Source organism: Callorhinus ursinus, unplaced genomic scaffold (assembly GCF_003265705.2).
Source record: "Callorhinus ursinus isolate GAN/ISIS: 27379988/994484 unplaced genomic scaffold, GSC_fseal_2.0 scaffold3, whole genome shotgun sequence".
Classification (NCBI taxonomy): Eukaryota; Metazoa; Chordata; class Mammalia; order Carnivora; family Otariidae; genus Callorhinus; species Callorhinus ursinus.
In genome coordinates this window covers 11,589,631-11,615,620 of record NW_027397065.1, presented here as the reverse complement: position 1 = coordinate 11,615,620, position 25,990 = coordinate 11,589,631, and the positions used below count along the sequence as shown (strand labels likewise).

At 36.6% G+C, this 25,990-nt stretch overlaps 1 protein-coding gene across 7 annotated transcripts in view; it reads left to right on the top strand.

Moving 5' to 3' along the window:
- KIAA0825 (KIAA0825 ortholog) overlaps positions 1 to 25,990 on the top strand; it is a 413,115-nt gene that overhangs the window by 181,595 nt on the left and 205,530 nt on the right. For all 7 annotated transcript variants that reach the window (XM_073888176.1, XM_073888171.1, XM_073888172.1 and 4 more), the window contains 5 exons: positions 2,043 to 2,222; positions 8,121 to 8,345; positions 15,796 to 16,204; positions 20,211 to 20,370; positions 24,432 to 24,590. In XM_073888176.1, coding sequence (XP_073744277.1) covers positions 2,043 to 2,222; positions 8,121 to 8,345; positions 15,796 to 16,204; positions 20,211 to 20,370; positions 24,432 to 24,590 — 1,133 coding nt within the window. The remainder of the gene's footprint in view (positions 1 to 2,042; positions 2,223 to 8,120; positions 8,346 to 15,795; positions 16,205 to 20,210; positions 20,371 to 24,431; positions 24,591 to 25,990) is intronic.

Here is a 25,990-nt window from a genome sequence, read left to right as displayed (position 1 = left end):
GATTGGAGGGAGGGAAGGGCAGAGAACTGCCGAGATTATTTGAAAAGAAAAGGTGGAAATATGAATGCCTAGATTAGGACTCTTTGTCATTTAACCTTTTAGGCTTTAGACTGCAAGCGATAAAAACCCAAATTAGACTGGTTTAAGCATAAAGGAGACTCTATCAGCTCAGCTAACATAAATATATAGGCATTGCTGGATCCAAGTTTTCAGGGTTATGTCATCAGGAATATCCTATCTCTTGGTTCTGCTTCTTACTGTATTGGATTCATTCTCAGCCAGGTCCTCCCCAAAGTACCCATCAGTAACTTCCAGCCTACTTTATACCAGCTTAGCAACTCCTTAGAGAGGGAATGCCACTTTACCAATAGTCCTAGCAAAAACCCCAAGGTGGGGTTTCTAGATCCTGAAAGTCAAATCACAGAGATAAAATTATCCACAGGAAACATAAAAGTGATAAGCTTCCAAATGAGCATGGAGAAGAAATGTACTCATTCCGAAATGATCTAGATTCTATTTATTCAAGATATTTAAAATATAAGATATAAGACATGTTTATTTATTTATTCTACTTTATTTTATTTTAATTCCAGTGTAGTTAACATACAATGTTATGTGTTATCTTTAATCCAATAAATATTTTTACATATTATGATACTGAGCATATAATGCTAATTAGTCCAAACAAAATTATTATTTCACCTTTCCGGTCCAACCTATCAATACAATAGTGTAGGAGCTTATGATTACTTATCTTTGAGGAAGTCATAATGGAGCCAGATGAGGACTGAAAAGGGCAATTAAAGTGGCTCTGTTTTTAGGGCACCTGGGTGGCTCAGTCGTTAAGCATCTGCCTTCAGCTCAGGTCATGATCCCAGCGTCCTGGGATCACGGGCTCCCTGCTCAGTGGGAAGCCTGCTTCTTCCTCTCCCACTCCCCCTGCTTGTGTTCCCTCTCTCGCTGTCTCTTTCTCTGTTGAAAAATAAATAAAGTCTTTAAAAAAAAATAAAATAAAGTGGCTCTGTTATTGTGGGAATTCCTTAAATAATTTTCCTGAGGAAACAATTGATAAAGCTCTTCAGTCTTAAATGACAGGATCTATGGGTTTAAGAAACATTTGTAAATTTATTGTAGATTTATTTGTAAACATTTGTAAATTTATTTGATTTATGTATTTGTAAATGTATAGCATAATTCTGAGAAGATTATAACTGAATTTCCATGAAACTTATGTTCTGAATAAAGGGTACAATAATGTTCAGAACACAAATCCAGAAGAGAGATACAAAGATTCAACTGGCTTTAAGTAGGTTTTAGATAACAAAAGAATATGTATAGAATAATTCTATTTGGTGTTCAAGTTACACATATATATATTCATTTATGCATATCTGTATATAATACAAACGAAACACTGCACCAAATACAGGCTCTCACTGGCTGGTGGGATTTGGCACAATTTCAATTTTCTTACTTGTCTGTGGTTTTTTTTATATTTTTAGAATGAATGTATATTAATTTTAAATGACAAAAGGAATCAAAAAAAGTTTCTTTAAGAGAAAGAGAAGTCTGACATAAAGGTAAACTAGCTTTGCCTTTTGAAGTGATGTCATTGTGGCCCTTCTCACAGTTTTCCCCCCACAGATAGCATAAGAATCTCAGTAACAATATTGGGTTTGGTGGGACATTACTCTGAAAGAATGTGGCATTTCTCTTATTATGTAAATATTAATCAAATACAGTTTTAGTGCATTATGTGTGGGTAAGTAATAAGAATTTCTTTATTTGTTCATTTATTTATTTATTTATTTTTGAGAGAGAGACAGAGACAGAGGGAGAGAGAGAGAGAGAGAATCTTAAACAGGCTCCATACACAGTGCAGAGTCTGATGAGGGGCCCGATCTCACAACCCTGAGATCATGACCTGAGCCAGAATCAAGTTGGACACTTAACCGACTGAGCCACCCAGGCGCCCCAAGTGATAAGAATTTAATCACATTCACTGAAAGCTATCTTACTAAATCACTTTTATTCTTTCCAAGAATGTACCTTTCAAGAACAAGCTTCTGATACAGACAATAATCTGAACCAAGGATCCAGCTTGATAGAAACCATCTTTAAAGTATTATACCATTGCAGTTTTTCTCCACAAACATTTGGAAATGTTTTTGTGAGCTACATGGAAGAAGAACAATTATGGGACTCTCTATATAACATCCCAGGTATGAGAAATTTACTCTTTGTAAAAGAAGTGTTTTATAGATAATTAAATATATATTTAAAGGTGTTTTTAAAATATTATTGTTGTCACTTATGCTGAGTCTGTTATTTGTAAAAGTTTATCTTACTTTTTTTTTCAGTATAAATGTTTCTTTGGGAATCATTAACCATTCGGTCCTATCAAATATAGTATGCTTGCAGAGGTGCCTGGGTGGCTCAGTCGGTTAAGCGTCTGCCTTTGGCTCAAGTCATGATCCCAGGGTCCTGGGATCGAGTCCCACGTTGGGCTCCCTGCTCAGTGGAGAGCCTGCTTCTCTCTCTCCCTCTGCTGCTCCCTCCTTGTTTGTGTGCTTGTTCTCTCTCTCTCTCTGTCAGATAAATAAATAAAATCTTTAAAAAAATAAAAGAGAAAACAAAATATAGTATACTTGCGACAAGGTGAAAGGAAGGTTGGGGGGGTGGGGGAATTATGTAATGCAGATTTTCTTTTTAAATTATTATTAGGAAGTGTCCTTTCATAAAAATTATTTTAATATTTAGCATAGATTATGTTTTGCTATTGAGCATATAAGACCTTAGTAACACGTGAAAAAATATTTTGTAATTCTTAGATGTATTTATTCAATAAACTGATGGACAAAACTACTGGTCAATTTTCTTTAAATGTAAAAGGCATTTATTATTATGACCATAGCGTCTCTGTCTCTACAAGGCAAGCATGTTCTATTGTTCCTTTGGGGACCATATATTTCTACATTTGTACTATTCTTCTGCCTACAGCTAGAATGGATGTTAAAGCCAGAACAAGTTGCATATCTGAATAGAAAGTGTTCGTGTGTTGCCCCACCTTCAGAGCCAGGTGAAAAAGTTCTTGCATTATTTTATACTTAATCTCCTGGCTTTAATTCTACATAATATCTTGGGAAAACAAAGAATGAGAACTTAGTAGTTAGTCCGTTAACTATTTACATCATTTACATTTGGCTGTCGACCTATAAACTGTTTTATACACTGTTTTAGAAACTACCTTTGCATAAAATATTTCTGGGACCCATATAAAAAAATCTCACTTGCTCATATTCATGGTTTTGTTCTTCCTGGACTTTTTGACTATCCTCTAGACATTACTTGAATATCTTTTGAGCTAGTTTAAAGTCATTATGTTACAACTTCTCTTGGTCATTTTCCCTGAAAAATAGCAGTAGATAACTTTTGTAATGATTTTAAAAACCTGAATGTATCACTTCATGGCTGTGTAATAATTATCTCCTTTTAAAGTTTTATCTCCTAGTTTCCATGTATTTCTTATGGCTACCTCTTCACCCAAAGGAGCGACAGTTTTCCAGTTAAAAAGACTGAATTACTTCTGATGTAGACTTTATGGAACTGAACCTTGAAAAATAACCTTGAAAGTTCCTCCACCCCTTTGGCTTTTAGTTATTCAGGTGAATTGTGAGTCTCTCACAGGATTATAAAGAATTGGTGACCCACATGCTTCAACCACTATTTATTCTTCAACTCTTAAGTTTTTGAACCATTTTGACTCTTAGCTCAAAACTGTACTGAAAATGACCTGGAAGATACCAATGGCCTTTATGTGCTGCTACCAGATAGCAAAAATGCTACTCACTCCTAATTAGTCTTCTCTTCATCTACACTTTGAGCAAACCCTTCTCCACAAGGTCAGTCAAGTCTCTTGAAAAAGGTATTACACTTACTAATACAGCCCGAATTGTATGGGGTGTTTCAAAGGATCAGAACTTCAAGTTTGTGAAACGTCCTTGGTCTTTGTGTAAATTGTTTCTCTGTAAATATGAAATAGTCTCTAAGTCTTGAATATTTTCTAGAACCTGGGACCCTACAGCAGTCATGAGGGACTCAACTTTTGTACACTTAGGTATAAGATATATACATAAGTGAATACTTGTAGGAATTATTTCAGACTTATCTGTTAGATCAATTATGAAAAAGAAAAATTAAAATTTTTATTTGACCTTCACTTACTCCTTCTTCAATGTCTTTCCTTACTTTGTGTGGATCCAAGTTTTCCCTGTATATTCTTTCCCTTTTCTTTATAGAACTTCTTTTAATGTTTCTTGTAAGACAGGTCTACTGGAACAAATGTCTTCAATTTTTGTTTGTCTGAGAAAGTCTTTATTTCTCCTTCACTTGTGAAGGATAATTTTGCAGGGGACGTAACTCTAGGTTGTTCAGGTTTTGTTTTTTGTTCTTGTTGTTGTTGCTGTTTTTGCAACACTTTAAATATTTCACTCCACTCTTCTTTGCATGGTTTCTGAAAAGTTGGATGTTAATTCCTACCTACATTCTTCTATAAATAAGATAATTTTTTTTCCTCTGGCTTTTTTCAGGACTTTTTTCTCTTTGCTTTTTTGTAGTTTGAAAATGATATGTGTATGAGTAGTTTTAAGCATGTACCCTGCTTGGTGTTCTCTGAGCTTTCTAGATCTGTGGTTTGTGTTTGATAGTAAATCGAGGGGAACTTCACAGTCATTATTGTGTTAAATATTTCTTCTGTTCCTTTCTCTTTCTTCTCCTGGTATTCCCATTACATGTATGCACATACGTTACACCTTTTGTAGTTGTCCCACAGTCCTTGGGTATTCTGTTCTTTTTTTTCTCCCCCCCCCAGACTTTGACCTCTTTGCTTTTGAGTTTGGAGATTTCTATTGAGATATCTTCAAGCCCAGAGTTTCTTTTCTCACCTATGTCCAGTCTACTAATAAGCCAAAGAAAGGCATTCTTCATTTTTGTTACACTATTTTTGATGTCTAGTGTTTCCTTTTGGTTCTTTCTCAAGATTTCCATCTCTCTACTTACACTACCCATTTGTTCTTGCATGCTGTCTAATTTATCCATTAGAATCCTTAGCTTATTAATCATAGTTATTTTAATTACTTGTCTGATAATTCTAATGGCCGTATCTGTTTCTTATGCTTGCTCTGTCTTTTCAAATTGTGTTCTTTGCCTTTTAGTATATCTTGTAATTTTTTTCTTGAAAACTGGACGTGATGTATTGGGTAAAAGAAACTGCTATAAAGAGGCTTTCAGTGATGTGGGGGAGAGATTTGGGGGAGGAGAAGCATTCTATAGTCCTATGATTAGGTCTCAGTCTTTAGTGGGCTTATACCTCTGGATGGTGTACTTCACAAGTGTTTCTCAGGGGTTTTTCTCCCATTTTATGTAGGAGAATATGGCTAGAGTGGGCTGAAGTTACATATTTCCCTTCTTCTAGGTCAGTTAGGATCTGATAATATCCCAGTGGGTTTGGCTCTATTTTAGTAGTTTCTCCTGAGGGCAGCCCTTAAGAACAGAGTGCTCTGACTTATTTCAAAATAATCCTTTTCTTCTCCTCTTGCTAGAAGCTCTTGGAGATTTTTCCTTGACATTTACTATGGGCACCTAGTTGAACTCATAGAGGTAAAACTCACAAGTGTGGCAACCTCCATATGACAGGGTCACCTGGCGTGTTAACTCGCAGACTTGTCCACACTGAGCCTCCAGCAATTCATCAATTACAATTGAGACTTCCTCCCTTGGCACTTGTTCCCATGGTAGTTGTACTTATGAGTTTCCATGCCAGTAAGCTGTGACTCCCTATATTTGTTGTCTGTCACTCCAGTCTTGGGGACAGTGGTTTGCCTGGTGTACCCACCTCTCTACAGATCCAAGAAAAGTTGTTGACTTTTCCATCTGTTTAGCTTTTTCCTTGTTGTTAGGACAGAGTGGTGACTTCCAAGCTCTTTATATGCAGAGCCAGAAACCAGAAGGGCTTGCCACTTGCTTTATTTTCTTTATTCTCTCTACTTCTTATTTTTCCTTTTCTTCTTGCTATATCCGTACCTTATCCCCTACCATAGGTACCCCATGCTCGTTTCAGAACCCTGCATCAAGAGAACACTGGGCACCCTATACTATAATATTATAAACTTTACAGAAATTCATGTTAGGTAATAATAATAATAGCATATACTTACATAGTGTATATAGTGCCTACAAATTAATTCATATAGGTTTTAAATAATTCTTTGAGATACAACCGTTACTTTATCATTTGTAATAACTTGATTTTATTTTAAAAGGAATAAACATTCCCTTTTAATAAAAGGAAATAGGGGAATTTCTGGCTTTCTAGAATTTTTAGATACCTGAGATGTATTTAATCCATAACTCCACAGAGTTCAAGTAAAATAAATATTAATTACAGATACAGGAAGAAGGCTTCTTTATGCCTGTCAATGAATTAAAGTCTTGAAGCATCATTTGAAAAGATAGACTGCTCTATCCTCCACCATTCCCATAAAGAGCAACAGCTCACCCAATGATTGCACTATGTTAAAAAGTTAAACTCTCAATATTGGATAGTATCAAGATCCTCTTAAGCATGGCGGTTCTTCTTTTTTTTTTTTTCTAAGATCTATTTATTTATTTTAGAGTGAGGGAGAGAGTGTGAGAGGAGGAGCAGAGGGAGAGAGAGAATCCTGAAGCAGACTCCGCACTGAGCAGGGAGTCCAGTGCAGGGCTCCACAGGGGGCTCCATGTGGGGCTTGATCCTAGGATTCTGGGGTCACGACCTGAGCTGAAATCAAGAGTCATTCAACAGACTGAGCCACCCAGGCATTCCAGCAGCATGGTGGTTTTAACAATGAATTGAGTCATTTGAGAAATAACACCTCAGGGTGCCTGACTGGCTCAGTCAGAAGAGCATGCAACTCCTGACCTCAGGGTTGTGAATTTGAGCCCCATGTTGGGTGTAGAGATTACTCAAGTAAATAAAAGTTAAAAAAAAAAAAAAGGAACATTACCTCAAAATTTGAGGGGAAAAACATATATGTACTTTTCTGTATTGATTCAAGTGGTTACCCCAAGACTTCTCTGTCATATTAAAAAACAAGTAAAATTTTATTGCATTTATTGCACAAGTAATACATAGCCATGGTAGGTAATATATATAATCAGAAAGCAGGCAGGATGGCAGAAAGAAGGAAAGAAGGGAGGGAGGATACAAAAGAAACAAAAGTAAAAAGGGGAAAAATGAAAGGAAGAGGAAAATATCTGAAATCACATCAGTCATTAGTAATCACCGTTAATGTTGTAGAGTGCATCTTTTAATTCTTTTATGTGTGTGTGTGTGTACCTGTGTGTATTTAAAATAAATAGCATGTCATGCTTTTCCTAACCTGTCTTTATTTTTCTTTTTTTTTTTAAAGATTTTATTTATTTATTTGAGAGAGAGAGCACATGAGAGGGGGGAGGGTGAGAGGGAGAAGCAGACTCCCCGCTGAGCAGGGAGCCCGATGTGGGACTCAATCCCGGGACTCCAGGATCATGACCTGAGCCGAAGGCAGACACTTAACCAACTGAGCCACCCAGGCGCCCTGCCTTTATTTTTCTACTGAATAATATATGGCTTTATTGTATAGATGTGTAGCTATTTAAACAAATAACCAATTATTGGACATTTCGATTATTTTCAATTTTCCTTTATATCCTTTACATGATTGTAATTAATTTCTTAGGATGAAGCCCTAGAGACAGAATAAGTGGGTTAGCAGGTAAGTAAAATGTTAAAGTGTTGATATTTTTGCCAAGTTGTTATCTAAGAAGGTCATACCATTTATATTTCTACCTTTAGAGTTCCAAACCACAAGCAAATGTTGTTATTCACTGTTATTTTAATTGCCATTTTCTTTATTACTAAGAAGAAACTTTATTTCCCACATGTTTTTGGACTGTTTATTAATTATATGATTTCAAAGTTAAAAGCAGCTCTCCTTTTCTATAGCTTTAAATTAGATTACTGACAAACTGAATTCCCAGTTGAATAACACACAAAATATTGCCAGATTCTGCTAACTCTAATATGCTGTCTGATTTTAAAGTCTCAACATGCACAGAGTCCGAGCTAGAGGTCATCCGATGCTTGAGATTGGCACTGACCGACGCTGTCAAGGACATCGTACAGCAGATAATATTTGTGATGAGCTCTGGGAGAAGCTGTGAGACCAACCTCAACAAGCACAGCATTCCTGAATGCTTGCGTGAGAGCATTCCAAAGGAATGGAATTATATTCCCAAAAAAACTAAAAGGAAAGAATCAAGCAAAGGTATCTTTCTACCTTTTTCTTTTTTTAAACATATCCGCAAAGAAGCAATTTTCCAGGATACGAAATCAAGTAAAATTCTAAAAATTGTAAGATTTGTAAACTACATTAGTCCTTTCCCCACCATTTCTATGTATTTGGGACCTGTAATTTTTTTTTTAGCCTTATGACCAACAAAACTAGAAATGAAAATTACTCCAATGGCCAAAGTCTTTATTTAACTACAGAATTTTCTGTGGTATGTTGTGTTCATGTTAGTATTCACGGATTAGTGGACTCAAATGGTCATCATCTTTATTTAACTACAGAAATTCTGTGATATGTTGCATTCATGTTAGTATTCACAGATTAGTCAATGATTGTGACTAAGCTTAAATCTACTAAGTAATCTAAAATTCATACTCTCAAGAAGATTGTTCTGATGTTCAGTTTAATATTTTTCCTTGAGGTTTTTTCCACTGCAACCACCAATTATTACTTTCTTTTCTCTTATTAACAGACCTACTTGTGTGCGTTTAGGTAAAAAATAGCACCCCATTTAGTAACCATGTGGTTTTTTAACAAGAGTATTTTCCCCCAATATCTATGGTTCTGAATTCAGTGCATTTTTCCTATTAGGGGCTGTGCATCTAAGTGTGTTTTAGAACCATGAGTTACATTATTCATTTATTTTATTTTATTTTTTAAAGATTTATTTATTGGGACACCTGGGTGGCTCAGTCTCTTAAGCCTCTGCCTTCAGCTCAGGTCATGATCCCAGGGCCTGGGATCAAGTCCCTAATCGGGCTCCCTGCTCAGTGGGGAGCCTGCTTCTCCCTCTCCCTCTGCTGCTCCCCCTGCTGTGCTCTCTCACTCTCTCTGTCAAATAATTTTTTTTTAAAAAGATTTTATTTATTTATTTTAGAGAGTGGGGAGGGGAAGCAGAGGAGGCAAAGCCTCAAGGAGATTCCATACTGAGCAGGGAGTCTGACTTGGGGCTCGATCTCACAACCCTGGGATCATGACCTGAGCTGAAACCAAGAGTCAGATACTCAACCAACTGAGCCACCCAGGCTCCCCTCATTTATTTTATTAATTAAGACCTCTCTTCTTACCTGGTTTCTTTGTACCTATGTGTTTCTGTGTTAAGATTCCTTTTAATGTATATTATATAGCCATATTAATGAACCTTCTTTAGGATTTTTTTTTAAATAAAACTTTTCCCTTTATATTAATCTTTAAAGAAGAACTTTTTTCATGAACTTAAGGAAATTTTCAATGGTAAAATATTTTAACTGAACCTACCAAAGTCAGTTGAAGGGACTAGTCTTTCTCCATGGAGATCCTAACTAATGCGGCTTTTATCCAGCAAACTTATATTACAAACTCAAATCAATTATCTATCTGTGACCTTTCACAGTAATGCTTTAATTCTGCCCAAGCCCTATTAAACTGCCTTTGAATCTACTAAAGCCATTTAATTGAAATTGGAAAATGTCAGCTTTTCGTTACTTAAATTCTTCCTTGTCTGAGTTGTTGCCATCTCTCCTTCATTCTAGTTTTTGGGTATTTCATAGATTTTGAGCAATTCAGGAGGCATAATCTATAGCTAACATATGTTGTATGAGTAGCACTATTTGTTTGTGGCTTTCAAGTCATTCTATTCATGAATAATTGTTCTGGTACAGGTGTTCTGTACCTGTACAGAATTTTTGTACAGGTGTTCTGGAATTCTTCCATAATCTTTCAAAGAACCTCAGGTTAAAAAAAAATGCTTACTTTGTTGATACCAATTCTTGTGATTTTCCTTACTAAGTAATTTTCTCCATAAAACTATCACTAAGAGTAGACGTACAACCCTTATACAATGGACAGCCATAAATGGTGCCAAGTCACATAAATATATAAAAGAAAATGGTGGAGGAAAGTGATTGTATAAACCATTTTGTACATTCCAGGTGGATATAACAATAGGAGAATACCATGATTCTCCATCTCTCTACCCTCTTTTAGACTGACAGTGCTCAACCTTTATTATCACTACAGTATGCAAGACAAATAATATTTACAGGCCAGACATTAAGTTCCTTATTCGTTCCATTGGTATTTACTGAGTTACTACTACATGCCAAGTGCTTCAGTTGAGGCTAGAGATAAACTATAAAGTAGATACCTCCTCTTGGAGGTATCTGGTTCCACATGCATGCAAATGCCTCTGGGGATGTACAAGACAATTCTTTGATATGTGAGAAGAAAGGACAAAATGAAACTTTACTGAAATTTCATATGAAGATTGTTACTGTAACTCTCCCTGGGTCTGTGAGTGAGGCAATTATAGGGGGGTGATGGACCTATTCTTTCATTAGCTTTTAGGATACAATATTGAATCAAGTTTGTCCTTTGTATTTCAGAATCTAGTAGTTTTAACAATATTAATCCTCACAAAACACACAAGTGGCTTTAACATATTCCTGTAAATTAACAAATCAACCTAATACTGACAGTGCAAGGAAGGGCAGACGATAACCAAGTGAAAAAGCTCACATTGACTTCTGTTCCTGACATGAGCTCTTTCTCAGCCATATTTATAACGTAAAATGATGATGATCTGATCAGATTTGGCAAAAAAAAAAAAAGATTTTTAAAAAGGAAATATATGGGAAAACCACTTGAAATATGATTTCCCATACATTATTGTTAAACATGAATCCCTCCTAAGTAGGTATCGTGCCTTGAGATACTAGCTAAAGATGGTTGGAAATCATCTTGATTAGCCAAAGATTTCAAAACTAAGCATCCAAAACATGAAGACAAACCTCTATAATTGTTTTCAAGAATGTTTTAAGTCAAGTGATATAACCAGTACTTTATAGTATTTGTCTAAGTAACGATAAATATTTAGAGTCCTTTTTGTTGGTGGTGGTTTTTTTGAAGATTTTAACTTATTAAAAGACAAATAGTCATTAGCTTAAGGGAACATTTGTCCTTCCTGAAACGGTGAAAATGAGAGAACACGGAAAACACTATGGTGACAAACTGAAATGCATTTTTGTATTACATTGTCAGTAAATACTGTTACATAGAAAATAGTGATGATTTAAAGAAATAAATATTACAATAAATCATACAATGTAGGAGATTTACCAAAGAGTTGAATGAAAGTTCAGATGCTTCTGATACAGCTCAGCTTAGGTATTTGCTCCATTATGTTTCAAAGAACAGATACACAAAGTAGTTGCTCTGTTTCATTGACAACAATTTTTTTTTAAGATTTTATTTATTTGTCAGAGAGAGAACACAAACAGGGGGACAGCAGGCAGAGGGAGAAGCAGGCTCCCTGCTGAGCAAGGAGCCCAACTTGATCCCAGGATCCTGGGATCATAACCTGAGCCGAAGGCAGACGCTGACCAACTGAGCCACCCAGGCGTTCCTCATTGACAGCAATTAAATGAAAGATATGCCAGAGAAATTTCTGTAGCAGTAAATTACTTTTTATTTATTTTATTTTTTGAGATACTATTTTTAAGTCATCTCTATACCCATCATGGGGCTTGAACTTAGAACACCAATATTAAGAGTAACATTGAGCCTGCCAGCTACCCCAATAAATTACTTTTTAAATAAAAAGAATGCTTTATGGGAAAACTGTTGGAGTGATTGTTTTAAATGAATGGATTCTGGAGAGGAAACAGAGAAGCATTACAAGAAGAAATGTATTCATGGTATCGTTCACATGCAGATTTGTTGGGAAAGAAACTGATGGCAGAAATTACAAAATGCTATCAGAAGTTACTAAGATAGTTCATTTTATAAAACCCAGAAATACTAGTTCTATAAAAACCAGTATCATCAATAAAAATACCCTACCTACACACTTAAGAACTTAGAAATAGAGTTTTCAAACATAATTTAAAATATTCCAAATAAGAGTTTCAGTGATCCTGAATATTTTTCTTGAAAATACAAAAATGAAATATTTTTCTATTTGTTTTCAAGAATAACTAATTGACATCATGATTAATGAATATTTAGCAGTCAGATGTTAACAACAGCCTTTGCCTATTTGATGGTTGAGATTGAAAAACAAGTGCCATGATTTCGCAAGCACAGTTATTAATACGCTTGTTCCAATGTAGATCTATGTAGGTTCATGTAGTAGCTTTTTCACCTACGACAGCCATTAAAATCAAGCATTGAAACAAACTGAACTTAGAACCTGCCCTTTGAATCATTCTATCGGGGTTAAGCCCAGATTTTAAAAATAGTAAAGCATATTAAATCACATTATTCTCAGTCAAGAAATTATTATGGACACCTTATAACATTAATAAATAAAATTTTATAAAAATAACTTTAAGATATTATTTTGTCTTTACTTCATTCATTGTAAATTTCCTTTCTGCATGTTTTATAATCACAAAATATATTATTACAGCCAGTGGTCCATGTCTAGGAAGAAAGAAATGATAAATACATAAATATTAATATCACATTGCATCCATTCTAAGACATACGTTTTTTCACACTATGTCAGCTCTGAAGTTGGCCCTTCCAACATGTAACATATATATGGCTGAGACAGAAGCCAGAACATTTAAATAAGGGCAGAAAAATGAGTGTGTGGCATTCTTAAAAGATCCCTGCCTGGAGTGTTGTTAACATCATCACAGACTCAGAGTCCCTATGATTAGTAGAATGGATTTATTCACTTGTCAGTAGTCTAAAGGTTCTGATTGGAATTTGCCATAAGCTTGAATAAAGTCGTGGGGATCTGAGTACCTGGAGTCCTCAGATTTTCTAAAGTACCAGTAGAAGTGCAGGTGTAAAGAGAATCGATAATCTTTACCTGGTATCTCCTTAGATTGTCAAATGTTTCCTTGGTATCTGCAGTTAAACCCTCTTTTAAATAAGCAGAACACAAGATAGAATCTTTTAATTCAAACACCTGAGGTTAGAATAGGGAATATTTGACACAAACACGTAAAGAACAACAAACATTTAAAATCATTTGAGAACACAGGGAAGAGTGGTCACAAAGGAGTTTCTCAGTTTGCTTTATCTGTATTTCAAGCTTCATCTAAGCATACTCATTTGGATAAAAAGAAAGCACTTATCATGGAACTATTCATTACCAAGTACTGAACTAGGTGTTCTCACATTTATTATTTTATTGAACACAATAGTCTTATGAGATCTTTCAAATATATGTTGGGCCCAATTTTACAAACTTATGAAGAGTGTTCCAGTTCATTTTTAACACAATTCTTAAGTTGTCATGAATTTCTGTGGAGTCACTAGACTAGACATATGTTTTCCAAGAGCTTTGTACTTTTTTAGAGCAGAGTGACTTCTTTAAATGTCACAAATATCTTGAAAAATCTTTCACATTGTTTTATTATTTGTGTTTAGCAAAAGCAGTAAAGAATGTTTTACTGAAGAACTCAAAGCTACCTTCTTTTGACTTGTCACTCAGTTTCAATTTTCAAATTCTATTATGTATGTAGTGGATTAAAACACCATACCTGGCTTTGTGGGATAGTCAAGGACTGATAAGGTTTTTTCCCATGCTCTTGAGGAGCTTTTCATCTAGTTGTAAAGATAACTCATGAAGACATAAATATCATAAGCAATAATAGATGATAATACAAAAGATGACAGCATGCACATTACAGACCTAATTACCAAACTGGTCATATAGATAGTATGTTCAAATAAAATTCACAGGAGGACAGGACTTTGAACCAAGAGTTGAAAAAGATGGGTGACCATGGAGAGAGAGGGCGTTCCATGTGAGAGTAATGAGATATTCAGAAGCCTAAAAGCAATGAGGATACAAATAAAGAGAAGGTTTACAGAAACTGTCTGAGGCTGGACTGTGGAGTATTTTGACAGCAACACTCCAGAGACTGATCTCATAACAGTGGGAGCAGCTCAAACTGTGGCTGAGAAATTAGATAACAGATTTTATAGTATGTGAATTTGGCTTCACGACACAGGTGAGAGGCTGAGCATAGTCTGGAGCAGGGAGATGGGTTATGAGAGTACTGCCGTAGTCCAGGTACCATTTGTAAGGAGGGGCTTTAATAGGTGGGTAGCCATGTTTCCCAGTGAGGTGAAACTGGATGTCAGAGATGAGGGGGTAGGAGGATTTATCAGTGTGGTTTCTGGAATGAAAGATGAACAGGATTACTTAAAAGATTTTAAAAGAAGGAAGAATGGAAGGGATGGAGGGAGGAGGGAGGGAGAGTGAGCAAGGCCAAGCAAGTTTGGAAGGAAAACAATTAATTTGGTTTTAATTATAATGAGTTAATCATTACTAGCACAGAGAAGTGAAATGTCCAACAGGGAGCTGTAGTTGTAGGATTGCTACCCTGGAGAAAGGCCAAGACTGAAGATTCTGAGAATCATCTAGAAGAGTGGTTCTCCACCAGGAAAGGTTTTGCCCCCTAGGGGACATTTGGCAATGCTTGGAGACATTCTTGGTTGTCACAGTGAGGAGAACGTTACTTGGGATCTAGTGGGTGTAGGCTACAGATGCTGCTGAAACATCTTGTAGTGCACAGGACAGCTCCTCCCAACAAAGAATTATCCAGCCCAAATGTCATTAATGCCAAAGTTGAGGCACCCTGATCTAGAGAGGGAGGATCAGTACATCCTTCAGATAAAGGACCCCAAGCAAGGGAGAGTGTGTAGAATCATCATTCAATAGGCAAGGACTTCTTAACAATACCTACATTTAAGAGGTGTTGGTATAAACTAGAACTAGCATGGGACACAGTTTGTTGGCTCATTCATTCACCAAATCTTTATTGAACAGCTGATATATGAAGTACTCAGTGTTGGGGATACAGTAGTGTCTTCATGGAGCTTATGTTCTAGTGGAGGGTGACAGATAATTAACAATTAGGAAGATAATTATTAGGTGACAAAATAGCCTCTGATGATAGAGAGGAAGTGGGACTTGGGATGGGAAGAGAATGAAGGGATGCTTTGGATGGGGTGGTGAGTGAAGGCTATCTGAGGAGGTGACATTTGGGCTAAGAAGTAGAAGAAGGGGAGCCAGTCCCAGCAAGATCTGGAATGATTCTGTTATGGATTCCAAGGGAGGAGGAGGTTTAAGAAAGTATCAAAGGCCACAGAGAGGTCCAACAGGAGTGCCTTTACATTTGTTAATTAAGAGGGCATCTGAGCCCTTTAAACCTGCAGTCCTAATAGATAAAAGTATAATTAATAATTTTAAATTTTCTAATCTTCATTCATGAGAAAAGAAAAAAAAATGAGTTTGAGATTTGGGGAATTTTAGGCAGCACTGGAGGGGACCCCAGTGAAGTTCTGTCGGAATATGTCAGGCACTTGCTCTTCTCGACAATTTTCTCCACAAAAATTAGACATCCCCACGCAACACTCAAAACAACACAGTAATGGAATGCAAATGCTAATATTAATCATACCTTTTCTTTCCTTTCTTCCCCAGGCTTCACAAGGCTTGCTGCTCAGGCAGTATCTATTGTAATCAGCAAGTTACCTACGGTGATTGCATGTTTGCCTCCCCCAATTAAATACTTCTTTTTTCTGTCTGAGAGAAAAATGTCAAAAAACTTTGTTGAATTGAAGAAAGCTAGCCTCCTTGTCTGGAACTTGATTGTAATTATATGTCGGATATTTGAGGATGGAAACACTGTGGAACTTTTAACAGGTGCCTCCCTTGACAGATGGAGTAAAGAGAAACTTGGTTTAATCTGTGTGTGTTTGGAAAGCATCATGGGAAAGCAGACAAGTGGCCCTAATCAAATGACCCAGAAGGTCATACAGAGCATTGAGCAGGAAAAACCCAACTGGATTGAGAGCCAGTTGTTGAAAGCAAGGAATTTGAGCACCAAATGGTAAAGCGATGTTTTTCTTTCACTGAATTTCATCAAATACGTTCACAATAACAAAATCAACAATAAACAACAACAAAAGACTGAGATAGGCAACAGTGGTTATTTTCTTTAACTTCATGGGAACTTTGATGAATACAGAAAAAGATAAATAGTCCATTAAAAACGGGATTATCAGACGTTCCCTGTTTTATTAAAATTTGAATCCCATCGACACGCTGGAACATTATACCTGTTTAGTCACCATCTTAAGGTTTCTGATAAAAAGGGTGGTAGTGGTAGTTAAACCTGAGAGAATTTGGTTTCATTCCTTTTCAGTGCACAAACAGGTATCCAGTGGATAGCCTGGAGCATTTTGTAAATGGATTGGGCATGGAGATTAAATTAAGAAGGAATTAATGGATATAAAAGGCTTTTTATTGCTTTCTGTGTACCTGATTGTCAAAAAGGTACACATTTTTCATCTGGTAATGTAAGAATCCCAGAGGGCAACTGGGGCATATCACACTCGAGCTATAAACACACCCAGCTGTTTCCGTATGAAAATGTCAGCCTTCTCATTGGTTTGTCACCAAGAGCTAAGTGATTTGTGGTATCGCTAAGATTTTTAAGGGTCCCTGATGAATTTAAATATGTACATAGAGTACTCCTGTCTTAAAATTAGTCTTCAGTTAAGAACTGCATGATATTGATAAAGGAATTACAGTTCATATGGCCTATAGATCACTAACCAGCCCTTCCTTAGACCACTGACACACTGTCCCCCATTCTTTTAAAATCTACTCATGTTGCTAGCAGATACTATTTTAACTCTCTGCCTGAAACGACTAAGAATTGTTACTTTCCTTAGTCCATGGTAGTGACAAAGAGCTCAGGCTTTGGAATCAGATGGGCAAATACAAATCCCTTGTAAGTGGGCCATCTTAGGCAAATTATGGACTCTCTCAAAGCCTCACTTTCAGTGGTGATACCAAGCTGGTGGGAGTGGTTTTGAAAAACTAAATAACATTCATAAAGTTTTTAGCATCAAGCTTAGAACTAGTAAGCATTTGTTATTCATAAACTCTGTTAAAATGCACTCACTGGTATCATGATAATGAATACTCTTTACTGGTTTGTATTAATCTGTAAGACTTCATGTTAATCCAAATGGAAAAATGTAGGTAATTGTGATTTTCCTGGTCTTGTCATACTGACTTCTAGAAATTTATTTCTGGGGTGTCCTGTGGGTAGGAATAACGGCAGCAGTCAGGCAAATACTTAGAGACTCTAAAAGCAGGCTTCTTAATCTTTACATTTGCATTCAGTACCAATTTACAGGTATTGAATCCAGTGACTAAAAGATTAAGGCCAAATGTCATATCCACGACAGTGATTATAAAGAGAGAGGAAGAAAAAAAGAATAAAAATAGTGGATCTGATGATAAAGTTAAATTTATGATACTTTTGATTTAGGGGTCCCTCTATCAATAAGATCAGTGTGAAGTAATGTCTCAGCTATATACCTGGGGCCACCTACAGGAATCCATTAATAAAATTTTTCCTTTAAAGTTCGTTTAAATTCCTTATAAACAGCACCAACACATCTGATACCTCCTATGTAGGGAGTTTTCTAGCTAATATTTGACTGATTAGCTATCTGTTGCAACATGCATCCAAAATGAAACTTGCTGATCTTTAAAAAATGTTGTACAGTCCTTAAAGTTACTGAATGTGTAGTAGTAAGTATGTAATTAGCACAATGCTATGTCTTTCTCAGTTTCTCAAATATCAATATATAAAAGTTCGGACTTAAAGTTATTTCTTATATTTATTTGAAATGGTTAAACTTATTAACTCACGTTACGTCACCTCTTAAAGGATTTAATGGGCACTATAGGAATGTACTTCTTGACTCTGATTTCAGGTTGATTGTTATACAAGTGAACTTCTACCTCTACATATTTCTCACAAATCGATGATCATTTAGTTTCTAGATCTGTACTGTAAGGAAAACATATATTAAACCCTGGTAACTATATAGGTGAAGGGCTGCCTTGGCTTTTACCATAATTGTTTTAAGTTTGGGAATGTAACCATTTAAACTGAAATAGTTCTTCTCTTAAGATAATTGAAATTTTAATTCCCCATGACGATTATCTTGGAACTGCACAATATCATTTAGGTAGATTTGCTTCACTCGCATTCAGATTTAACTTTGATTTTATGGAAATTGTGAAAAGACCTGCAGTGGAAAGGTGGCAGGCAGCTGTAAGCCTTGCTTGTCTTGCATACTGCCTGAAAGCATTACTATTCATTAAAATAACCTTCACTTTGTAGTAACACTCAAACTGTAAACAGTCAGCTTAGATTCTGGAGAACACACAGCCCCAAAAGTAAAGAAATGTCTGTCTTTGCAAAGTAATTTGTCGAGTTGAAGATTATTGTTTTTCATCATGGTGACCCTGACTTGGCTGGCTGGGTGCATATACAGATTAAGATTAATGCAGTTATTCCTTGGCTAAGGTCTGCCTCTTTCAGGGCACATTCTCCCTAATGACATGATTGATAGGCAGTCCCAAATCCAGAGAGGAACTCATTAATCATGGCATTGACTGAATCCAATCATTTGCTTCACCTGCATAGTGATGGACAGGAAAGGATACAATTCAGGGGCTGACACTGAGACACTCTTTTGTCAGAGGGCCTCAACTTTTTCAATGTCAGCGTCTATACAACCTGACAAGAAATTTTGCTTGCAACCTATATGCAGCTTCAAAAAGATATTTACAAACTTCTTTTATTGCAACAAGGTCTTTTTTGTTTGTTTAAAGATTTACGCTAGCTAATGAATATGTCTAAGAGTAGGATTCGCTTTATTTTTAGCAAGCTTTATACAATTGTAAAGTTCTTTTTTTAAGAGAAGCTACATGTGGAAGCAATATAAAAGTTAATGTCCAGCAGCTGGGTATCATTTGGTTCAGTCTTCAGGTCAGCGGCACTGACTCTTAGCAGAACTAATTTTATAATCATGGCAAAATCTCAGTAATGAACTGCAGTATACAGCTGATTATACCACAGTAAATTTCATTTAGTCTGAGGAACAGTGGAAAACCATGCATTTTCTTAAGCATACTTAGATTGCAAAGCCCAACATGATCCTAATAGCAACTGTAAGAAGAAAAGTGGTGTGGGATATATATGATGTAAGTTGAATACCATGATCTCTTTTGCACTGGTATAGTTGGAGAATTTTTTTTTAATTTATGTCATTCATTGTTACTATGTGAATAATGTTTAAAATCAATAACAAGTGAATGTGTTCTTAGAAATGTTTCACAAATAAAAGTTGCATATTCCGGTGTGATGATGATAACCCTTTTCCTGGAAGAATAATCAGGGTAGTGACTTTTGCTCGGTATCCTTACCAAGAAGAAACAGGACAGGGGCCATATATTTTTAGAAGGCAACAAGTGTCAAAAGGCCAATTTAAAAAAACCCAGTGGTAAGCACGCTGTCAGGAAGCGCCCAGCCTATATTTAGCATAATAGGCTGCCCCTTTTGACACTGTAATTAGTCTTTAATGTGTTCTAAGACAGGTGTAAAGAGGAATCTACAAAAGACAGAATACCAAAGCTATTTCTGGCGTCAAAGATACTTTTTATCCTCAAAGAGAAAATACAAATTATTTCTTACATGTTCTTAAAAAGAAATGTTTTGTTTTCATCCCATGATTGTAGCAATTTCAACAATTGCAGTAATGGGAAAATGTTTTATAGATAGGAGTACAAATGCAATAAAGAACTGTTTTAAAGAAACGATTCAATTTTTTTTAAATGCTCTCAGGTGCTTAGTTCTGAGGTGCTGTTTCTATGGGCAGGGGCGGTTTGGGAAAGCTTACCTACTTGAGCGGTCTTTATGGTGCTTTGAATATGAGATTTACATCGACTCTCCACACTCAATCTCTTGGATTATTTTCCATCTTTACAATTCTTCACCACTGATACTTATATGCTTTCTTTGTACTTAGTGCATTTATGACAATAGAGAAAAGCACAGCCTTAGAAGAAGGAGATAGTGCTCTTGAACTGACTGAGCAGAAAATAAACATGATGGTCCTGGATATCTGCCACAAACCAGGTGGCGGCGAGTACCTGCGGCAAATTTATCACATCATGCGGCTCAATGAGGTAGGGAAACGGCCTTTTTACCGAGCAATTAGGTGTGTACTGGCCTGAGGCAGCGTCTGCTGGCAGCTAAGGGTTAGTCAAGGAGGTGATAATACTTCTTAAAGTCAATACCAAACTCAATATTGCATTATTAATAGAATCTATTCAGCCCCGGCTGTTCTGCATTTGTATAGCAGAAGCTTCACCGAAACAATGTAGGTTTTATTTATATGGTTTAAACAATAACACGGCTCATAAACTCTGTTCAGTTCTGAATTGTATAGACTAGACGTGTAGTTTGGGAATTGTGTGTTTGTGACTGTTAAGCTGATGTTAAAATCTGCTGTTTGTGAAATGATGAATTTTCTGGAGAGAGATGTACTTCTTCTCCTATAGACGTCATACTTGTCTGGTGAAGTTGTAGATTTCTTCCATAATGAGAAAACTCGAGAAGAATATTGAACCATATTAGGGAGCAGCTAGATTAACCCAAGAAAATGCATTAATGCATGGACACTGGTTAGAGCCGATGTCATGCTTGTCTACGTCTCTGCTGGGTTAAGCCTCTGACCTTGCATGTTTCTGGCTGTTTGAGCAAAAATGTAAAGAGCAGGTATCTCAGCTATGGACTTGGAACAATACAAATGGGCTAACTTCATCAGGTTTTTAATTTGAACATTTGTACCTGAATTAGAACGTGACATCTAACGTGAATTAGAATTATGTGTTTCTGTGCAAATGTATTAATGTATTTTTCGGAATACTAAAAATTCTATAATATGAATAATGGGAAGCTATAGTGTTCTATCTCAATGAGGTAGGCCTTAAAAACGATAAATTTCCGAGGAGTGAATTAAATTCTACCACAGCATTTTACAACCCAGTTACATAAATGTTCTTTCGCTACCATCTACCTGAAAGTTACTTCAGGTAAATTTTGTTTCCTGGCTTTCCTAGAGCTAATCAACCAGTCAATAAGCAGGCGATGTAATAGTGCATTCAAGGATGGCCTGAAAAGAATGTGAAGGATTTGTGGCTGTGAGAAATGGTCCAGTCCCGAGGCACCAGAGCTCAGTATATAATTGTTAGCAAATTACACAACTTATTCCCATTTGCTAATGATCCCTCATCATTTGTTTAGGGTTTCTGTGTGGGGAACTCAGGAGCTCGTGGCCTTGGCTAACTGCAAGACCACCATTGCGAAGTCGTGGTCTTCATTGGCATGGCCACATGGCCACCCAGATGGGCCTAAGTAACCATGGTGATTACTGAGGAACAGATGTTGCAGGAGGCTTACCCTCAGATTTTTAGGAAAGTGGCGTTATAAGAGTTCTGAGAACAGGAATGGCTGGTAGAGATTGCCAAACTGATAGACCAGTCCACTTTTCAAAAAGCCCTTAACATGAAAAAGATCAGTAATCACCAAGAAGCAAAATTAAGTTGAGTATTTACTGGCTGTCAGCCACCTATTCTATTCAGGAAATCGAAAGGCAGTTCTCCCGTCGTAGAATTTGTGGCCTCTGAGGCCGCGGCTCTGAACAGGTCTGCTGCGACTCCTGATGTGTGTAAGACTCTTCACTGGGGCACTGCTACAGTTTGATCAATGAAGTTCCAAGTTAGGATTTTTCCTTTCCTTACAACTGAATATGCTTACTGTTACGGCAATGTTTATCACATGGGATGTCAAGCTAAGTCCTTGCTGATTGTGCTGAGAAGCATCGCGGCAAGGTATGAAGAGGCGTACTGGGAGGTGAGGCTAGCCCAGAGAAAGTAGTGAGCCCTTTGACTCGTGACTACTAAAACATTTAAACCCGCAACAAACTCGGTAACGGCACACAGCTGACTCAGTGCCCAGCGTTGTCCTATGGCGGCTTTTATGTGGAGGCGTCGTTAAGCTGTAGGTGTAATTGCACTGTGAAGTTTGTTCACCTGCTGAGTAGCACTATGAGTCTTGAGCATTTTCAGGTGTACTGCTGACTATGCTTCAAAAAGGGAGCATAAATACAGTGACATTTACAGGTACGGGCCTGGGCGAGGGGAAGAATGAGTGTGCCATCGAGTCATAACAAAGTTCTGAGAGGAAATGAGTTTAAGAGTGTTCGTCTTTGCGATAAAGGAAGGATGTCGGAGCATAAAAGTCCAGTGGGTAGTGGAAGAACGTGGCCACGAACAAAGGTGAAGGAGGCCATGACAAGAGATTTTGGTGGCCTCACTGAGTGTGGTAGTTGAGGTCACGGGACTCTTCAGGAGAGAAAAACAGAAACAGTAGGTAGAGAAATACGTATGTAACTGCGCAGGGAGGGTGTTCAAGAAAGGATGTTCAAAGAAGAATGTATCTTTTCTAGAGAAATACATCACATTAGCAATAAGTCCGGTTAAAGCAACACCACAAAAAATCAGGTTTTTGAGAAGGGGTGGTGACAAGTGACAATAGTGAGAAGATAGTGGACAGGTTAGAGAAATTAACAAAGGAGAAAACACCATTGTGTTCCCAGCTTGCAGCACAGCACTTGATCTCTTTTGAATTGTGGAACAAGGACAACAAGCCAAATGTAGCAATGTAAGGGGAAATCAGTTGAAACAGATGGTTATTAGCCAACAAAGCAGTTGTTCTTGTTAGAATCTTTTATTCCTTTTCAAAATTTTACATTCAGAAATCATGATGGAGAGAAATTTTATTTCTGTATAAAAATCTAAATCTAAATCTAGGCATAACATTCTTTTCTGGTGGTTTTATTATCTAACGATACTTAGGAGTCTGTGCGTAAATGATGCTACAGAATTCATCTAAGGAGATGTCCACAATGAGCAAATTTAAGAAATGATTATCATAGTTAAAGTAGCAGTTGCTTCTGGTGTTTAGGATTTTAGGATCTAAAATTTACCTTCCTGGATGAGTACGGTAGGCGTTCTCTGTTCAGGAAGTTATATTATAGAGACACAGGAAAAAGCACAATGACCTGAGACCAAAGACGTGGCTTCTCACTTAGACTCTACCACTCACTCCTGTGTAACTTCAGGTTCATCCGTGACTTTTCAGAGCCAACCGCTGAATGTAGTGTGGGCTAGAGTTATTCAAAAACTTTCAAGTGCCTGCCAATCTCCTGGGAAATCATGTTAGTAGTTAGAGTCCCTTTGGGGTGGGGCCCGAGATTCTGTTTTTCTAACAAGTTCCCAGGCTGACTGGGCTGGTCTTGGCGCCAGACTTTGAGTAGCAAGGGTTTTCCAGATGACCTCTGAAGTCCTTTTCAGCTCTAGTGTTCTCAACCTAGTCCTACTCTTGAAGAAAAAATTATATTTTGACATACTGGAGAACTTTTATATTTTATTTCTTAAATGACTTATTAATAGTAAGTATTTGATGGTTTACATGGGAACCTTGACGTCATTTTAATTGTCTTCCAGAAAGAGTCCAATAAAATAGATTAAGATCATTCACCTTATTTATGAATGGAAAATGAAATATAAAGCAGTAGATTGACTTTTTTGCCCAGGCTGCCATGGGCAGTTGGGGGATTAGAATTACGTATGTTGAGCTTCATTTGAACCTTGATATTTTTCAGTCCAAGGTATGGAAATAGAGTTTAGGAGTTTGGATTATAATTAATTCTACATAAAGGAAGATTGCTTGCAGTGAAATATCAGAGTACTTAGCACTCTGCTGAGCATAGAGTAGATAACAACTGCACTTAGTGAATGAATGAGCAATCTTGTACTGTGAGGAATCATGCATCTGAGTTAAGTTTTGGTAACCAGACATGTTAACACATGAACCAATGACAAGACAATGCCTATTTAAAAGATTCTGATATATCAAGCATACATTCATTATGTGAGAATTTGTTAAATGGTTTTCTAATCTATCCTATATATTAGGTGAACCTGTTTTTGATGGGTTTATTGCAATGCTGATTGGTATTCTGCTATGTTTCTTCTGAAAATGTATTCTGTCCTGAGGCAAGTAATACACTGTAATCTAGCAAATGTGCTGAAAGGGTAGATTTGGATATTGATCAGTGTATTTTTAAAGAGAATATATGCTTCCCACCATCACGACTTGTAATTTTTTTTTCCCCTTGAAGGAATATTTAAAAGAACAGCTGTTTTCTATGAATGGTTCAGAGGAAAAGCCATTACCCATCAGACCTTTAAAGACGACCTTGAGGAGTGTGGAAGATCAGCCTTCTGCCTTTAACCCTTTCCAGGTGTACAAGGCGTTTAGTGAAAACATGCTAGATCAGGTATGTGGAAAATAGTAAAGTTAACTTAAATGTGTGATTTTTTTTTTACATAAATAAAGGAAAAAGGTGCTTTGTGTTTGAATACTTATAAGCTTTTCTTTTCCTTTTTTTTTTCTTTTTTTGGCTGGAAAGCAAAAGGCCTTGTTCTTACTTATGTGGTCTGCATGAATTGACTTTGGAAAAGTTATTTTACCTTCTTTCTATTTGTCAAACTGATTCATATGTTTGGTCTGTATAACTTAACTTTTGACCAGGTCAGTTCGCCATGGGCAGAGGGAACATCTGTTTGGCTGTGTCTACAGAAGGTCTAAAAAACCAGGCATTTCATAATGGTCTTCTCCCTTGCTGCCCACCGCCATCCCCAATCCACCCACTCAAAGAACACCTTGCAATTTTTATGAATTTATCTACGTTATCAGGGAAATAATAAAAGAGTTTACAACTAATTATAAATAAAGCCTTGACTTGCTATTTTAGGTGGCATGAGGTAAATTTCCCTTTTTATAACCCTAAACATATTCCTGCATTTCAAATGAATTTGCAAATGATCTTAAAGTCCAGATATTTGGAATAAAGGTAATGTAATAAATTCCACACGTTTTTAATGTCAGATTATGCCACTGTTTAAGCTACCTGCTTCAGTCATTATATTAAAAAGGTCATATTTAAGCCAAAGTATTTGAAACCTAAAGTTGCTTTTGCTTTGGTTGTTCTTTTGGTGAATAAAAAAGGGAAAAGCCTCCTCACAGACTCTTTGAACTAACAGGGCAAAGGAGAAGGATTGCTTGACCTAGAGCTCTGAGGAAAACAAGAATTAAACAATGGCCTAATTCGGGATGCAGATGATATTTTTGCCATGCCTGTTACAACCCTAGTCTACATTCATCAATACCGTAGTAGAATAAGACCTTCAAGTGCTGACAACCCGGGGCAGAATTCTCCTGCTCTATGACAGGATTGTGGTGCTCCATTAATCAGCAGGTGACAGGGCATAGTTCTTAGAGGATTTTAAACATCGGCCTGGACTCTTATTATCAAAATTGTTTAGTTTTAAGGAATTTGAAAACCAAATATATTGTGTAAGTTTGAGTGTATTGTCTGCTTTTCTATGTTGTACATTAGATTGCTCCAAACCATAAATAATCGTTGTAGCTGTTAAATTATCCTCACTTCATTTAAATAAATGGTATGTTTTATTCCATTCTGAATTATGAGATTATCTTTCACAGCAATTCTTCTCCTTACTCTGTTGTGAAATTACCTATTAAATGAGAAAAAGGAATGTTTATATTTACAGGTTGTTCTGATTTCCCCTTTAAAGCATTTTCTTAACCAAAAATAACATTATCTTCACACTCTAATTAAGCTGTGTCTTGTAATTTGAGTCATAGCACTTCTAA